This window comes from Monodelphis domestica, chromosome 5 (assembly GCF_027887165.1).
Source record: "Monodelphis domestica isolate mMonDom1 chromosome 5, mMonDom1.pri, whole genome shotgun sequence".
Lineage (NCBI taxonomy): Eukaryota > Metazoa > Chordata > Mammalia > Didelphimorphia > Didelphidae > Monodelphis > Monodelphis domestica.
In genome coordinates this window covers 121,929,750-121,947,816 of record NC_077231.1, presented here as the reverse complement: position 1 = coordinate 121,947,816, position 18,067 = coordinate 121,929,750, and the positions used below count along the sequence as shown (strand labels likewise).

General features: G+C 40.1%; 1 protein-coding gene across 9 annotated transcripts in view; it reads right to left on the bottom strand.

The window, feature by feature from the left end:
• Positions 1-1,356: 1,356 nt before the first annotated feature.
• LOC100014763 (sodium channel epithelial 1 subunit alpha) overlaps positions 1,357-18,067 on the bottom strand; it is a 158,362-nt gene continuing 141,651 nt past the window's right edge. For all 9 annotated transcript variants that reach the window (XM_056799257.1, XM_056799255.1, XM_056799256.1 and 6 more), the window contains 10 exons: positions 14,351-14,535; positions 8,681-8,784; positions 8,068-8,231; positions 7,383-7,481; positions 7,013-7,130; positions 3,673-3,751; positions 3,443-3,500; positions 3,185-3,240; positions 2,573-2,645; positions 1,357-1,877 (listed from right to left, as the gene is read on the bottom strand). In XM_056799257.1, the coding sequence (XP_056655235.1) occupies positions 1,560-1,877; positions 2,573-2,645; positions 3,185-3,240; positions 3,443-3,500; positions 3,673-3,751; positions 7,013-7,130; positions 7,383-7,481; positions 8,068-8,231; positions 8,681-8,784; positions 14,351-14,535 (1,254 nt within the window). In that variant the 3' untranslated portion in view covers positions 1,357-1,559. The remainder of the gene's footprint in view (positions 1,878-2,572; positions 2,646-3,184; positions 3,241-3,442; positions 3,501-3,672; positions 3,752-7,012; positions 7,131-7,382; positions 7,482-8,067; positions 8,232-8,680; positions 8,785-14,350; positions 14,536-18,067) is intronic.

The following is an 18,067-nucleotide window of genomic DNA, read 5'->3' as shown; positions in this document are numbered from 1 at the left end:
TTTTGTCTATGAAAATACTTTTTTGTGTGCTGGAAAACATGAAAAGTTCAGAAAAAGAAAAATATATTTAAATTTAAAATAAAAATATATTTAAATTTAAAATAAAAATAAAGTTATTTAATTTAAAAATAGATTTAAAAGGAGTGAGAAAAAGAGAAATGGAAGGGCAGAATATTATGATCTGGACAGGGGAAAAGGATTCCAATAGGCTAATCAAGGTGGTGTTCCTTATGAGAAGGAATGAAAAGTGTTTGATTTGGAGTTGAACAAGCTGGCTTTACTACAGACTAAAGGGGACTTTCCCCTCATCTATAAAATAAGATAAAGAGATCTATGATGAAGGGAATAGCTAGGATAGGGTGGGTAGTTTCCAGAGAGGTCAGAATGGAAGGAGAGAACAAAAGAAAGGGTCTGTTGAGAGGGAAAACTAAGCCAAAGAAAGAAAAAAGCACAAGAAGAGTTAGCAGGGGGATAGTAAATATTTGCCAAATTGGATAATTATTAAAAGTGAATTATCAGCTGAGACAATCCTGAAAGACTATTTTTTTAACCCTTACCTTCTGTTATAGAATCAATACTGTGTGTTAGTTCCAAGGCAGAAGAGTGGTAACAGGTAGGCAGAGGGGGTTAAGTGACTTGCCCAGGATCACACAGCTAAGAAGTGTCTGAGGTCATATTTGAACCCAGGACCTCCTGTCTCTGGGTCTGGCTCTCCATCCACTGAGCCACCCAACTGCCCTGAATCCTGAAAGATTTATGAGGGGGAATCCTATCTACCTTTAGAGAAAACTGCTAGAGTCGTTTTTCACATTAGTGTATTTATGGTTTTATTTCAGGGTTTGGTCATTGTATGACTTTGCTCTTACAACAATGACCATATATGGAAGTGTGCTTTGCATGACAATAAATAATGAAGGAAAAAAAAGAATTATCAGAGGCAGCTGGGTGGCTCAGTGGATTGAGAGCCAGGACTAGAAATAGGAGATTTGGGGTTTAAATCTGGCCTCAGACACTTCCTAGCTATGTGACCCTGAGCAAGTCATTTAACCCCCATCGCCTAGCCCTTACTGCTCTTCTGTCTTAGAACCAATACACAGTACTGATTCTAAGTTGGAAGGTACGGGTTTAAAAAAAAGAATTATACTTCTTCAGTGTAATTTACTTAACTCCTAATATTATATATTATGTTCTATACAGCCTCTGTGTAGTTATCCCCCTGGGCCTTTTCTGACCCTTGGGCCCCAGTAGTGACAGTGTTGGTGTAGATTAAGTTGAAGCCCCTGAATATGCACCCTCTTTGGCCAGGAGGGACATCTCCTTCCTAGAGCCTAGACAAAAACAATCCATCTACTCAGAGAAGTTCCAAAGTTTCTTTAATTCTACAAGTCAGTCCCCATCCCAGGCCCACAGCTACACAAAGAAAATGGAAGGATGGAAAGGGGAGAACATGGCGGATGGTTGATGGATGTGGGGGGAAGCAGGACAGCTGAGGTCCAAGGATATCTAGGACCAACAAGGAAGACAGCCTCCAGGCTATTTATTGTTCTGGTTCCTGTGGCTCAGCTCACAGATGGGGGACTCAAGGTGGCATAGGCTGGTGGAGGGACTGGTGCAGAGGACTCAGGACCAAGTTGGTCTGAGGAGGCCCCTGAATGGCAGGAGAATCGAGAGGGTGGTGATGACTCCATGGCCACCTCCTGGGATCCCTGGGGTGGGTGGCCAGGAGCCCAGTAGCGGCTCCGGAGCCTTCGGAGTAGCAAGAAAAAGGTGATGACCAAGAAGTCAAAGATCAGCTCAGCCATCTCTACCACGGAGAGCACCGAAGAGCCAAACCACAGGCTCCACTGGCTGCCTAGGTTGGACAGGAGGGTGACCATCTGCAAAGGGGAGGGAGATGAAGGAGCTCATGATGACCACGAAGGTACTGCCCTGAGCTGCTCAGGGCAAAGATCCAAGGTGACAATTTTTACCCAATGATTAAAGAAATTGTAAGGGAACTTAAAAGTCATCTGGATCTAAACCCTTTATATAGATGAGGAAACAGAATTTAAATCCATGGCTCTTCTTCTATTGTCCCTACCTCCTATCCTCCCCTCCTCCAGGGTCCGGGGTCCTTGACCTTTCCTTCCCATTGTCCTCAACCCAATTCTTGGATTGTTAGAGCTAGAAGGGAATTATCTTAGAGATTAGCTAGCCCAACTGCTCATTTTACAGATGAGGAAACAGATCTTTGACTCCTCTCTCCCAGGTTGGCAAGGTGGGTCCACCTCCCCTTAGTTCATCCAGTCTCTGACCCTACCCTAAAGGATCTCCAACTTCCAGCTACCATTGCCATTTTCCAAACTCTATTCTCTTTTTCCTAACCTCCCCCTTTCCCCATCACCTTTAAGGGTCCTCTCACCTATCCAGTCCCCCCTTTCTACATAGCAGCCTGGATCCTCCTCCCCCACCCCAACCTATCATTCCCCCCCCCTTCTGCCCTAGCCTCTTCCAACCCCCCAGAATCCCTTCAGTGAGCTGCCATGCTGCTCCTCCCCCAATCCCATTGTCCAGCAACCAAGAAGGGGCATACCGTGACAGAGGGAGACTCTGAGTTGGCTTTATAATTCAGCTCTTTGAAGAAGATGTTGAGTTTGGCAACACCACTATTTGGGGAGAAGGAAGAAAGCAAAGTTAGGTAACTGGCTCTGTTCAGATTCCCCACAGATCTCTCCCCTCTCAAATACCAAAGCCTGCACCATCCTACAGAATGTTAAAGCAAGGGATGTAAGAGGCCATCATGGTGGATAGAGAATCAGGCTTGGAGCCTGGAAGACCTGGGTTCAAATATGACCTCAGACACTTCTTAGCTGTGTGATCCTGGGCAAGTCATTTAATCCCCATTGCCCAGCCCTTACCACTCTTCAATTTTAAAACCAATATATAGTATTGATTCTAAGATGGGAGGTAAGGATTTAAAAAAAGAGAGAGAAAGATCATCATATCCATGCCAACTTGGCTCATCTCCAATCCTGTTATACAGATGAGGAATAAAAACACCAATTGTTGTCATTTATAAAATGGTTTAAGACTTATAAAGTATTTTATTCCCCACTCCCTTTCATTCCCCAGACTTTGGATCTCCCTTCCCTAAGACAGGGCTCCCACCCTGAGGCCTGAGGCCTGGGACCAGATGACGGAATACCTTTTGGAGCTGATGGTGTAATTATTTTGTAGTGATAACATCTGGAACACCCAGTCCTGGGGAAAATAGAGTCAGCCAGGGTCAGTTGCCTACTCTCTGCAGCCAGTCACGCACTTTCATGCATTCACACACATTCCTGCTCCAACCCTGAGATACAGATATCTGCGTGGGCAGAGGTACCCACATTAGACAAATGGAGATGGGCAGGCATACACATCTCTAACCAGCCTCCTCCCAGGCTTCATGCACCCACATTACCTGAGATGTTGCAGAAGGCCAGCGAGAGTAGCCAGCAGACAGCTGGTAATTGGTCACTCTAGGGACAGAGGAGGAGAGTATGATGGGAAGCTACCCTGATCTCTTTCCATTTCAGCCCACATTTAGAGACCCACAGAGCCCCAGAGTCCTCCCTCATGGCTAAAGATCTCCCCTTAGCCAGCCAAAAGGTTCCCCTGATTTTTGTTCCTCAAGACAGGGCAAACACTTACGAACACGGCTTACGGCACTTGGCAAAGCACCCAAGGTTATCAGAGGAGAAGGCAACCTGAAGTTTATAATAGCAGTAACCTGAGGAATGAGAAAGATATGCATTTCCTGAAGTCATTCCCCAGCCTCTGGACTGAATGACCCCTCTGCTATCTATCCCAAGATGATGGAATCCTCTCCTTTTGGAGAAAAACCTAGGCACCTTCTTTTGGCATAAATCCTACTCTACAAATCTGGTCTTGGACATTTTCTAGCTATGTGACCCTGGGCAAGGAAGGAAGGAAGGAAGGAAAGAAGACCCTCATAAATATCTATCTCTTTTTGTCTATCTATATCTACATATATATCTATACATCTGTCTATATCTATATATCTATATCTACCTATATTATATAGTTATATTTTTATTATGATTATATATATTATATAGATATAATATACACTATATTATATAGATAGACATAGATATAAAGCCAAGCACTTTTCCTTCCATCCCATATGGCATGCCACCTTGGTCTTGCCTATTGAAATCCCTCTTCCCTACTCCAGATCATAATATTCTGTCCTTTCTCCTTTCCTTGTTCCTCCTAAATCTATTTTTTAAAACCCTTACCTTCCATCTTGGAGTCAATACTGTGTATTGGCTCCAAGGCAGAAGAGTGGAAAGGGCTAAACAATGGGGGCTAAGTAACTTGCCCAGCTGTCCCTTATGAAGTTTTCTTGAATAATATAAAAATAAATTTGTTTAATTAAAAAATAGGTTTAGAGGGGGCAGCTGGGTAGCTCAGTGGATTGAGAACCAGGCCTAGAGACGGGATGTCCTAGGTTCAAATCTGGCCTCAGCCACTTCCTAGCTGTGTGACCCTGGGCAAGTCACTTAACCCCCATTGCTTAGCCTTTACTACTCTTCTGCCTTGGAATCAATACACAAAGTATTGATTCCAAGTAGGAAGGTAAGGGTTTATTTAAAAAAAAAAAACAACTTCATAAATATCCATTCTGACTCCAAAAGTTCTTTCTCAGGAAGTGGAAACCATTCTTTGTCATAAATCCTTCAGAATTGTCCTGGTAGATCAGATCCTTTTTAATTTCTAGCCATTCCATCAATACTCCATAGTTGCAGGGTTCTGGGTATAAGCAGATCATGAAAGGATTAAAGATGCATTCAATAGCTGACTCTTATGAACAATATGCTCATGTACCAGACTTATGGATATATTTCTAATATTTCAAGTAATTGATTTCAGGATCCTTGAATTGAATTGGGACTCATATCTTGTGGTATTCTGACCACTCCCCACACCTGCAGTCCAAAGGTCAAATGAACCTCTGCTCTGGGCACTGGCTATGGCATTGTCTTAGCCTCCATCTCTTTCATCTTGTTGTTGTGCTCCATGTTGATGCTAAATTCCCTACCATGTCACATATTTTATTAACTATCTCCCATTCCCCATTCCTTGGAACTTCAATAAAAACTGTATTCACCTGTAATTTGCTCTCATACCATCAGAGGAGCAACCAACAGGCTGAAAGTTATGCTGAAGAATCCTGAGTCTTTGTGCCTCTCTGACTTCCCTACCTTAATCTTTAAACCTTCCACCCATATTTCCTTCAGTCCTCAACTTCCCTTTCAGGTAGTCAACCCACGAATATTTTGTAACTGCTGGTCAGCTACAATAGTTTTGGTTCTTACTATTCATTCACAGAATTACAGTGTTAGTGCTGCAATGGACCTCCCAGACCATCTTGTACAGCCCCATACATGGGAAAAAATAACCTCTGCCATCCAGACTCTGCTGAAAGACCTCTGGTGAGGAAGAACCCACTCCCTTCAATTTCACTTTTGGACAGCTCCCACTCTTCTCTATATCAGGCTAATTTGACAAATCTGATTCATCTAAATTGAAAACAAAATGTTGAACAGCTCAGGACCAAAGCTGATCCCTGGGACACACCACTGGAGACTTTATTACACATTGACATCAGTTTATTTATGATTATGAGTCCAGTTATTCAACCAGTCCTAGATTCTCCTAACTGTAAGTCATCTTAGGTTATTTCTTTAAACTGCTTTTTAAGATTCTCTAAGGAAGGGAATTTCACATACCCTTTCAGTCTTTGAGCCCTGTCTAGTAAAGTTTTCAATAAGAAATAGACATCTAGAGGCAGCTGCCTGTACAGTTAATAGAGCACTGGCTAGAATTCAGGAAGATCTGAATTCAAATCCAGTTTCAGACACTAAGTAGCTACATGACCTTGGGCAAATAACTTAACCCCTGATTGCCTTATGTTTTCACAACTGTAAAATGGGGATAATATAAATATCTACTTCCCAGGATTGTTGTGAGGATAAAATAAGTGAATAATTATAAAATGTTTATTTAGTACATTGTCTGGCACATAGTAGATGTATAACGGTTAGCTACTATTATCAACATCAGCTTTATATATAACCTCAATTCCCTTTGCTATCAGTTCTCAGTGAACCATTTTTAGGTGATATAAAAAGTCATTGTTCCCATCCTCCAGGGAACTTACAACCCTTTATGTACTCAATAGACCTATCTCACTCAACCTGCCTCTCAGTTCATTTGCCACAGTTACTCTGTGCTTCCCAAAACCAGTTTCCTATCCTTCATTATTTTAATTATTCTCTCAAGGGTCTATCTGCCCTTTCATCTATGTCTCATTCCTCACCCATTCTATTGCAGTGTCCATTCTATGGCCACCACCCTAAGTCAGGTCCTCATCACTATTTCTCTGTACTATCCCAATTATCTCTTAATTTGATTCCCTGTTATAATTCTTCCCTCCACCCCCACCCCAATTGATCCTCAAAATAGCTGCCAAAGTGATATTCCTCAAACACAAATCTGACTGTCACTTCTGCTTGAGAACCCTCAGTGGTTCCTTATGAGACTTTCATTATACCAGAGATTCCTGTTGAATTGCAAGTTAGATTTGATGATCTCCAAGTTCCTCAAAATTCTTAGATTCTGTGAGACTCAAAAAGAAACTAAGAGAGGAACCTAGTTAGAGCATGAAGGGGAATGGGATCAAAAACAGGATAACCAGAGAAACAATAAACCAAAGATGGAACATGGTGATTGAGAAAAGAGAAAGATAATAAACACAGAGAGAATACACACAGAACAGAGAATCAGAAAGAGAGAGAGAGAGAGAAACACCAACAAAAGCCATTAAAGTGAGAGCCAGAGACCAAAGGGGAGGTACAAGCTGACAAGGAACAAGTGCTTTCTCCCAAGGAAGAGAGAGGATGCCAAGGAGAGAGATCCCCAGGGGAGTCCTATGTTAAGACCAAAAAGCAGACAAGTGGCTCACCCCAGGCCGTGTGCTTCTTATAGTCACAAAACTCTACACCATCGCGCTTTGGGTAGGACATATATGCACATCCACACTCCCGGATCATGCTTTCCTGGAAACAGGAGTGGATACACACCTGGGGGAGAATGGGAATGAAGAGAGAAAAGAGGTAGAGCATGGAGATGGACCAGATCCATCCCCTAGCAACAACCACACTAGGATATCCCAAGGAGAAAGAGAGGAGAAGAAGGATAGGGCATTATACCAAATATTCCCCACCCTTCATCTGGGGAAAGGAATGGTGGCTCTGCCTACTGAGTCTTGAACTGACCTAGAAGATGGGGGTGGGGGTGAGGAGGAGAGGGGATACATAGACTTGAGGCCTCACCTGCTGTGTATATTTGGAAAAGTAGATGTTCTCAACCTGGATTTCACTACCATTATTGGTACAATCGCCATAGTTACCCCCAAGTCGGTCCAGGGTTTCCTGTCCACATTACCCAAATACAGAAAGATAAGTCAGAAGAGTTAGTTTTACCCCTCTCCAAAATCCTAGTCTCCCTGGTTGAACCCTCAGGTTCACACTTAAATTTGTCAGCCTCTACAATCCCTTGACAACTAACAAATTCACATGTCTTCCAGGGATCATCCCAAAATCCAGCTTCTTAGGCTTCTCAGGTCCTCCAAGGCCTTTCTTCCCTCTCATCCTCCAAGAGCCAATAGTTATACTATTTGCTACATCTGATCCTTAAAATGTCCCATAACCCCAGTTCCTAATCCCCAGAGTAGCTGTGTCCCTGCTCCTCAAGATCCCTCACTCACAGCACTCATTCCTGAAGACCCTACATTCCTTATGCTTATCCAGTAGGAACCCTGCACCCCAATTCCTATTCTCAATTTGTCCTTGAGATGAAAGTCTCCTTCTCCTCCATGTTATGGTACCAAGAGTCATTTCTGAGGGTCTTCTCAGCCTTCTTGCTGCCATCCTTGCCCTTCATACCCATGAGACCCTTCCTCCCAATCCTTTCTATACTCCTACCCTACACCCAGGGCTTTAGGCCTAGTGCCCATGCCTTTCTCATGCTGATAGATGTCTCCACGCCTGGCCGAAGGTTGAAGCCACCATCATCCATGAATGGCGGTTCATCTTGCCCATGCACCATCACCCTGGCCCCTGTCACTGTGGACAGCAGTGGAATGAAGTCATTTCTTTCTGTTCGTAGAGTCAGGGACAGACCTAGAAGGGTTGGCAAAACAAGATGGAATTTAAGGAAGTGAGAATGTGGCACTTAGAATTAAGGGGAAAGAAGTTAATCTCAGGCTCACTCTAATCTTTTCCAGCTCTCCAAAATTTAAGGGATCAAAGTCAGGAAGAACTGGGATCAAGAAAGTCATAGGAATTGTGAATCATTTTCATGGGTGTTCAAGCAATAAGACAATTGGAAACAGATTCTTATCCATTTTACAATGAATTTGGGGGTGTAACTCAAAGGAGAGAGAGAGAAAAGTCCAAGATGGCTACCTCCAGAATGGACTGAGTTTTCTTGGGACCTGTGGGCTTGGAATTAAGGGAAGGAGAAATCAAGCAAACCTGGCACAATGGACTGGGAAAAGGGGGGTAAGATGTGAGGAATGGGAGCAGCTGAAAAGAAGAATTGAGAGAAGGCCTAGAGAAGAGTCTGTTACCATTATTGATCCCAGGTGTAGAGGACATCCAGAGGTTGGAATTATTCTTGCCATTGAAGGTGTAACAGTTTCCATATACAGGGTGATGAAACTGGGAGTAATTCCTTAATAGTGAGAAGAAGGAAAAAATGGTGTTAGAAAAGAAAGAGAAGAACCAGAAGAAAGGAAATGGGAGTTGGGTTGGGGACAAAAAGAGCCCCTCACTTCTCTTTTCCCCTCTGGACTCCTATAGTACTTTCTCTCTGAACCCCTCCTTGGTTGTTATTTGACAATTCTCGGTCATTTCAATTGAATCAATTCACCATGCTGTACACCAGGAAAACAAAGACAAGTCCTCCCATCCCATGAAAAAAAGGGGGCAGCTAGGTGGCTCAGGGGATAGAGGGCCAGGCCTGAAAATGGGAGGTCCTGGGTTCAAATATGACCTCAGACACTTCCTAACTGTATTACCCTGAGTAAGTCACTTAACCCCAATTGCCTAGTCCTTACCTCTCTTCTGCCTTGGAAACTGATACTTAGTATGGATTCTGAGATAGAAGGCAAGGATGTAAATGGAAAAAAAAAAAGACTTGGTCCCGACCTTCGAGGAGTTTGCAATCTAGCTGGGGTAAAGATGTGTAGTAGGTGTCCTTTAAAATATATGTGCCAGTGAGAGGCAAAAAGTGGAAGTTAGAAAAATCATTTGGGGGAGGAGAGGAGGAAAAGAAAATGATCTTTGTCTCTAATGAATAATGTTTGGAAATGATCAAATAAAATATTGTTTTAAAAAAATAATCCATTCTAAGTATCAGCTCCAAGGCAAAAAAAAAAATGGAAAGGACTAGCCAATGGGAATTAAGTGACTTGCACAGGGTCACATAGCTAGGAACTTCTGAGTTCAGATTTGAGCCCAGGATCTTCCATCTCTAGACCTGGCTCTCAATCCACTGAGCTACCTAACTATGCTTAGAAAAGAAACTAAAACTCAGGGTTTGTTTGGTTTTTTTACTCCAAATTCCATACGTTTATTATTGATTATTCCAGGAAAATAATCAGGGAAATAAATTATGCTGAAAATAAATAGTTTCATTTTTGTCAAAGAAATAAAATCTTTTCTGAAGGAAAAAAAAAAGAAAAATCATTTCCAGCAACTCAACCTTTTGGCTTGTTAGTTCACTTTTCAAGCACACAGTATTATATACTCCTTCAGATTATAAATTCCCTGAGAGAAAGTACCCGGCACAGCCCATGCCTGCTCCCAAACCATTTTTTTGAATAATAAAGATTGAAGGAAGAGTCTCATCAAGGAAAAACAAAGATCAGAGTCAAGGGCATTGACTAACTTGCCTCTAGTTATCCCCTCCCAGGAAGGAGCCTCTAAACTCTGAGAGGAGGTTCTACAATAATCCAAGGTATCATTGTCATCAATAGTGATTCTCCAACTGGAAGAACCACCCCACTTCCCCCATTTAGGCTGTAAAGGTTGGTAGGGATGAGGGAGACCCTACATAGACAAGACTACTGAGTCTAGGTACCTAATTTGTCAATGATGTATAGACTTTGGAAGCAGGAAGACAGGATTGTATGTTGGAAATAACTCTGGGTTGGGAATTAGTAGACCTGAGTTCTGAGTCCCTATTCTACCACTAACTAGCTACATGGCCTTGGACAAGTCCTTTACCTTCTCTGGACCTAAATTCTCTCATGTGTAATATAAGAAAACTGGAATACTTGATCTCAAATTCTCTCTTGAGTTCTAACTTATCCTAGAGTGAACTCATCTACTCCACACCCCTCTTTCCAGGCTCTTCCAAAGATCAAACCTTAAAAGGCAAGACATAAATGAAATATAAACTATTAGAAAAGATGGAGTATATGATGGGGAGGAGAAACAGCAAGAGGAAGAAGCTTCAGAACTCTTCAAGGTCAGAATAGAAGAGAAGGGTTAGAAACTGGGGAGAATTAGAGAAAGGCTGGGAGTTAAGGGCTGGTCAAATCCCAGGTGCTCTCCCACACCCTCCAGGTGGCTCTTTGTCCCTAAACAAACACTGGCTTAAAGTTAGAAAATAAAACATATGATTTGGAAAAATGTGGGGAAATAGGGAAAGAAGGTTATCATGGGACAGCTTGGGAAGGGGCCAGAGCAGCTGGGACATTTGCTGCCTTCTTATAAGACCTAGCAATTCAGCATGACAGATGGCAGATGCTACCTTAGAAAAGTTCCCACTGGGGGATTTGGAGGAGGAGAAAGTGATCTTCTGAGGGCCCCTCTATTGAAGGAGATTTGGGAGAAGGTTAAAATTAGTAGGAGCAGATCACAGAAGCCTAAGAGCTAGAAAGGAGCTCAGAGGTCATCAAATCAGTCCCCTACAAACAACATTCCTGGCAAGAATAACTGCTCTTGGACTTCTGACAAAGAATACTATCCACCTCCAAAGAAAGAACTTTTGGAGTCAGATACAGTTCAAGGCAAACTATCTTTCACATTAGCTTATTTATGGTTTTATTTGGGATTTTGGTTTTCTATGAGTGTTCTCTTATAATAATGGCCAATATGGAAGGATGTTTTGCATGGTAATACATGTAGAACCCAGATCAAATTGCTTAGCATCTCCAAGAAGGGGGAGAGGAAAGGCAGGGAGGGAGACAATTTGGATCTTATAATTTCAGAAAACGTATGTTGAAAATTATTATTACATGTAATTGGGAAAATAAAATAATTTTGAATTAAAAAAGAATGACTTATGTTGTAGGCCACGATACTGGTAGAACTAGGAAGGCTCTCTCTCTCTCTCTCTCTCTCTCTCTCTCTCTCTCTCTCTCTCTCTCTCTCTCTCTCTCTCCCTCTCTCTCTCTCCCTCTCTCTGTCTGTCTGTCTGTCTGTCTGTCTCTCACACACACACACACAGCCCTTTGGTAACCCTTCAAATATGTAAATCTTTCAAGTAGAAATCAATGGCCCCGCTCTCCTCCAAAGTTCTTCCTCTCTTTGTAGTCCCATTTCCCTCAATGTGGACTAGTTTAGCACCATCATCTTCCTCTGGATATATCCAGACTTACTTATGAACCCCCACTGCTGAGGCTAAGGGAAAATGGCAGATATGGTCCAGTCTGGTGAGGACCAGTTTACAACAGTGCAATCACCTTCTCCACTTAGAAATTGTTTTCTTTTTAAGATAGACACCTTGTCAGCCTACCATATTTGATCCTAATTTTTTACTTTATTTTATTTTTATGCCCTTGCCTTTTGTCTTAGTAGTGTGAGTTTTAAAAGTAATATTCAATAACTAGACATTATATGTTATAAAGTTTTATTAATAATAACTAAAACAAAAGAAATGCCTGCCTTCAGCCTGGTTGCAGGTCCAAAAAAGAGTGGAAGGAGCATACATCCACTTAAATACCAATAACGTGATCTCACCAACATGGAGTTGCAGGAGAAATTATAGGGAATTTTGGGAAATACTAAGGACTTCTGGGAAATGAAGTCAAAGGTTCAAAATCTCCATTTATACAGTATCAATTCTAAGACAGAAGAGCAACAAGGGCTAGGCAAATAGAATTAAGTGACTTGACTTGCTCAGGGTCAGAGAGCTAGGAAGTGTCCGAGGCCAGATTTGAACCAAAGACCTCCTCACTCCAGGTCTGGCTCTCCATCCTCTGAACCACCTCACTGCCTCCTTCCCAAATCTGATCTTTACATATTGTTCTTAATGTAATCTTAGAGGACACAGAGGGAAAGGAAAGGGGAGGAGAGGGACCAAACTAGTCACAGAGCACGTCTCCCACCCATCCATATCTCCTTGTCCACAAACTCTCCCTTTTTTAACTCCCCCAGAAATTGGGCAGCAGTCAGAACCTCTCTGGCTCCTATGTGTATTTGGGAAATAAAAATAACCTAGGAGCTGAATATATTAATCTTAAAGAATGATTGGGAGAAGGGGTAGCTAGATAGCTGCCTAGAGATGTAAGGTCCTGGGCTCAAATCTAGCCCAAGACACTTCCTAGCTGGGTGACCCTGGAATAGTCACTTAACCCCCATTGTCTAGTCTTTTCCACTCTTTTTGCCTAGGAACCAATACACAGTATTGATTCTAAACAGAAGATAAGTGTTTAAAAAAATAAAAAAAAGAATAAGTGGGAAAGATACAAAGCACCCCATTTTCCACTTTATTTCCTTCATGAATGTTTTTATCATATGTATGATGTGTGTCTTCTGTCACAGCATGGGAGATATGAAAATATGTATCACATGAAAGACCTGGTATAGCCTATATCAGATTTTTAACACAGGTAGGGAGGAGAGAGGGAGATTATCTAAATAATAAAATAGCAGAAAACAATTATAAAAAATTATTTCTACATGTAATTTTTCAAAAATAAAAAAAAGAGTGAGTGGGAAAAAAGATGAGAGATACCTGGGAATTCTAATGTAAGAAATAAACAAAATTTTTAAATAACCTAAGACATAGTAACATATTTCTATTTATATATTTAAATATATATGATATGATAGGCTATAATATAACAAAACATGACATGCCATAACATTGTATGACATGATGTGATGTGATATGATAGGATATAATATGGCATAGCATAGTATGCTATATAAAATGTGATATGATATGGTATGGTATGATAATATCATATAACATGATATAATATATTATGATATGATATGATACATGATATCATATCATATCATGTAATGTAATATAATATAATATAATAAATATAATATAATAAATATAATATAAATAATATAATATAAATAATATAATATAAATAATATAAATAATATAATATAATATAAATAATATAAATAATATAATATAATATAATATAATATAATATAATATAATATAATGTAATGTAATGTAATGTAATGTAATATAATATAATATAATATAATATAATATAATATAATATAATATAATATAATATAATGTAATATAATGTAATATAATGTAATATAATATAATATAATATAATATAATATAATATAATATAATATAATATAATATAATATAATATAATATAATATAATATAATATAATATAATATAATATAATATAATGTAATGTAATGTAATGTAATATAATATAATATAATGTAATGTAATGTAATGTAATGTAATGTAATGTAATATAATATAATATAATATAATATAATATAATATAATATAATATAATATAATATAATATAATATAATATAATATAACATACTGATAGACAAAGAGAAAAAAGTCCAGATTTCTGGCAGAGAAACCCTTAAGTTCCTCAAATATAAAGCTCAAGCTCCAACCTTAATTCTTTGTGGATTACCTTCCGCCATCAGACAACCCAGCTCAGCTACAATCATAGGATTCAGACTTAAAAGGGATTTTTATAGAGGTGGAAATTGAGGCCCAGAGAAGCCATGTGACTGCTTAAAGTCATTCATTTAGTGAGAAGAAAAGTAAGAAAGCAAGCTTGAGCCCTCTGACTCAAAATCTAACATACCTCCCACTGCAATTCATACCAGACGATACAAAGATTGGAGAAGCAGTGAGTTATCATGGCACTTCACAGCTGCTCAGAAAGAACTCAAGGGAAAAGGTCAGCCCCAGGGAAAAAGGAAGAGGGTTAAACTGGGAGGGGAGGAATGGGGAAGGAGGGAAAAGAAATGGAAAAAGTGGGGTAACTCACCCCTGGTTGCAGGACACCTGATTGAAGCGACAGGCAAAGATGAAATTACCCAATGCGGCTTCATCCAGATCTTGGGAGTCCAGGCGAGCCAGGATGTTGATAAAATGAAAGCGATACCACTCTCGGACAGCATCCACCCCCGAGGAATAGGTCTGGTAGAAGCAGTCTGATTTGTTCTTGTTACACTGAGATATGGATTCCAGAAAAGGGTTAGAAGAAGGGCAAAAGGGGGACAGAAAAAGAAAAAAAAACGGATGGGTCCCTTCAGGGTAGGCAGTTAGAGGGTCTGAGACACTAGTGTGCTAATTGAAGAGATCAAGTAGTCCATGGTGGAGAGGGAAGAAAGGGAGACTAGAAAGAAAAAAGAGAAGCCCATGGGAGAAAATTCAGGCCAGAAAATGGAAGAGAGAATCAGATCAGTCTTTGTGGCAGGAAAAGAATATTTCATAGGGACAACAGGTCTCAGGAATGAGATTAGGGTATAGATGGAATAAAATAATAATAATTGCTGTTTAATATATTTAATTGGTATTATACTTTTTATTTTATTAAAAATATTTCCTCTTTTATTAAATCACTTTAATTTCACAATAGCCATTTTAAGTGGAACAGAAAAGAAATAGATTCTTCTTCCTACGTACAAATCAGGAAGAGTCAAAGAGGTTTTATATAAAGTAAACGTGTTACTTTGCTCCCAATCTGAACCGCACTGTTTTTCTCAGAGTCTCAAGGTGCCCAAGGTGGAGAAAATGGACACCCTTAATCTTAGAGTTCTCTGAAAAAGAAACTTGGCCTTGGGCTGGCCCCAAGGCCACACCAAAGTCACCTTAGGGATTTTAAGAGGACCATAAGCTTAAAAATGAAAAGAACTACATCTTTATTTCAATATATTTGGTCTCCTTTTAATCCTGTTTTCATTGATGCAATTAAAAATATGATTCTGGGGGCAGCCAACTGATTTAATGAATTGAAAATTCATTAAATTGAAAACCAAGCCTAGAAATGGGAGATCCTGTTTTTTTTAACACCCACTTCAGGGGGGATTGTATTTTAATAAAAATCCAAGATTTTGAAATTTTTTGTTCAAGAAAGATCTTCAAGGAAGAAGCTTGCTAACTCCTAAATCCAGAGAATAAACTGTTGCAGAAAGATGCCAGAAAACCTACACTACATCAAGAAGATCCAGAATGAACTTTGGGTGTGGTTGATTGAACTGAAGTTTGATTGAACATTTATTGTAAATGTACACTTTTATGCCAAAGGGGACTGCCCCTAATTTGGCTTTTTTGTCAATGCGCCTAGCAAAATATTGGTTTTGCTTTCTCTCTGTTCTATTTCTCCCTAATTATTGTAATTTCATAGCTGGTATGTTTACAAGCCCCATCAGAGAGACCCATCTTCCTCAGGTCTCAGGAGGGAAATTGTGAATTTTAAAACTACTCCACCTTACTCAGGCTGTACTTTAGAAGATCTGATTTAGCTATTTCCTGATTAGTAACAATGGAGATACTTGGTTTAACAGAATCAAGTCTTGGGAACTATACATTTCTCCACCCTACTTAGTTTAACAAGGTCAGGATGCCTGCACCATACTCAAAGATTTAATTATCTGAGGAAATGGCCTTCAACAGACATTTGCAGAAATAGTGGACAGACCCCCTTGTCCTAAGTCAAGCTAAGCTATCACTGGTACAGATAAGACGCAGGAAAGTGACATAAAACCATCTATATAAGGCATGTCACTTGCTCTCTCTCCCTCTTTCCCCAGAGAGGAGACTCTGGCTGGCAGTGTGCTAAGCATTCTGACATCTTGGCGTGGTGGCAGCTATTGTCTGGGTTTGGCCATGAGTTTGCCCTTGAACTGATTCAGGTTCAGGCATCTTGGCTGAGCCCTTTGGAGTTCAGGCTGATTCTTTCCTCTTTACTCTTCAAAACCTTATCTTCCTAAAGCCTCTGGTCTTCCTCCTGGCACTAGCCATGTGGGAGAAATCCTACACCCTTTTCCTTCTTCCTTCTTCTTAATTTCTTTCCACTCTATAAATTAAATCACCATAAATTTCCAGTTGACTTGGTTATATTTCTTTTATATTTGGGATATCCATGGTGACCAAATAATTAACATAGTTTAGGTCACAATGTTAAATTATCCTTTACAGAATCTGGCCTCAGACACTTCCTAGCTCTGTGACCATAGGAAAGCCACTTAACCCCCTTTGCTAGTCCTTACAGATCTTCTGCCTTGGAACCAACACACAGTATTGATTCTAAGATGGAAGGAAAGGGTCTTTAAAAAATGATTCTGAGAAAGGCTTCACCAGACTGACTTCCAAAGATTTCCAGGACACCCAAAAAAGTGAAGAACCTCTACATTCAAATATGTTGTTTCTTAAAAGAGGATTTTCCAAAGGAAATTTAAATACACAACTCAAAGAGCCAAATGAGTATTTGACAAACTGTAACTACAGCAAAAGTTATTTGCACAAGAAAAATCTCACACAGATTTTCTTTTTTAGCTAGCAATTGGTAGGGTAAAAGGACGGGGGGGGGGGGGGGGGGGAGGGCTCAGAATCTGAGAGATGAAGCTATTGATCGAAGGGTTCAGGAAGCCTGGAGAGCAGAGGGAAAAGGAGGAAAAGGTCCTGTCACCAGATCAAAAACATCCAATACTCAACTTAGAATAGATGAAATTGAGGGAGTAGTAGGAGATGCAAGCATGAGCAATATAAGTAGGAAACAGCACCAAGAAGCAGATAACCAAGTAAGTAATAATTTTTGCATCTGGAGCAAGAAGCATGGGATGTAGAGTGCAGATGCCCAAATAACAAAAGACTGCTGCTGGGGAAACATGTGGGGATGCAGATTTCAGAGAACTTACCTTGGTTGGACATCTTGGGGAGAAAGGCTCTGGGACACTTAGAAGCCCCTACTGGGAAGGTTATCACCAAAGGGAGGAAGACTTGGGGTGGGGGAAGGGGGGGAGAGCATGATGGGGGGAACTGGATACAAACTCACCAGAGTTGCAGGAAACTCTTGTGACTCCTATTAACTAATCATTCTTGCTAACAAAATGCTAAGCTAAGTTGTTCATTCCTATACTGCTATAGGACTGCAAAAATTGTCAGCACTCTAAATTCTGGTACCCTGGGACAAAGTCCTGGTCACCCTACCCTGTTACCACTCTGCCAAGAACAAGGAAAACTTATTCATTCTTCTAGGGGCATCTCAAATGTCTCTTATTTTGCTAATAGCACAAGTTGTGTTCTATCTTGTAGGTTATTTTGCGTGTGTCTTGTATTCCTCTTATGAGTACAAATTAGTACAAATTATATTCTGCCTTGTATAAACTATTTGCTCATGCAATTTGGAATTATGCCCAGAGCATGAGAAAACTGTGTATATCCATTCTGTTTCCCAAGAAGATCAGGGAAAAAGGAAAAGTTCCAAATTTATGTTCCAAAATATTTACAGTAGCTTTCTTTGTGCTGGCAAAAAACTAGAAATTGAGGGGATGCCCATCAATTGGGGAATGATGAATCAAATTGTGGCAAATGATTGTGATGGAATACTACTGCATCAAATGAAACAATGCACAAATTAATTTCTTTAAACTTGTAAAGAAGTCTGAGATAATGATGAGTGATAGTAGTAAAAGCAAGAGAACATTCTAAACAGCTACAGATTCAATATTTGAAATATAAATTGTGAATGTTTCACCTC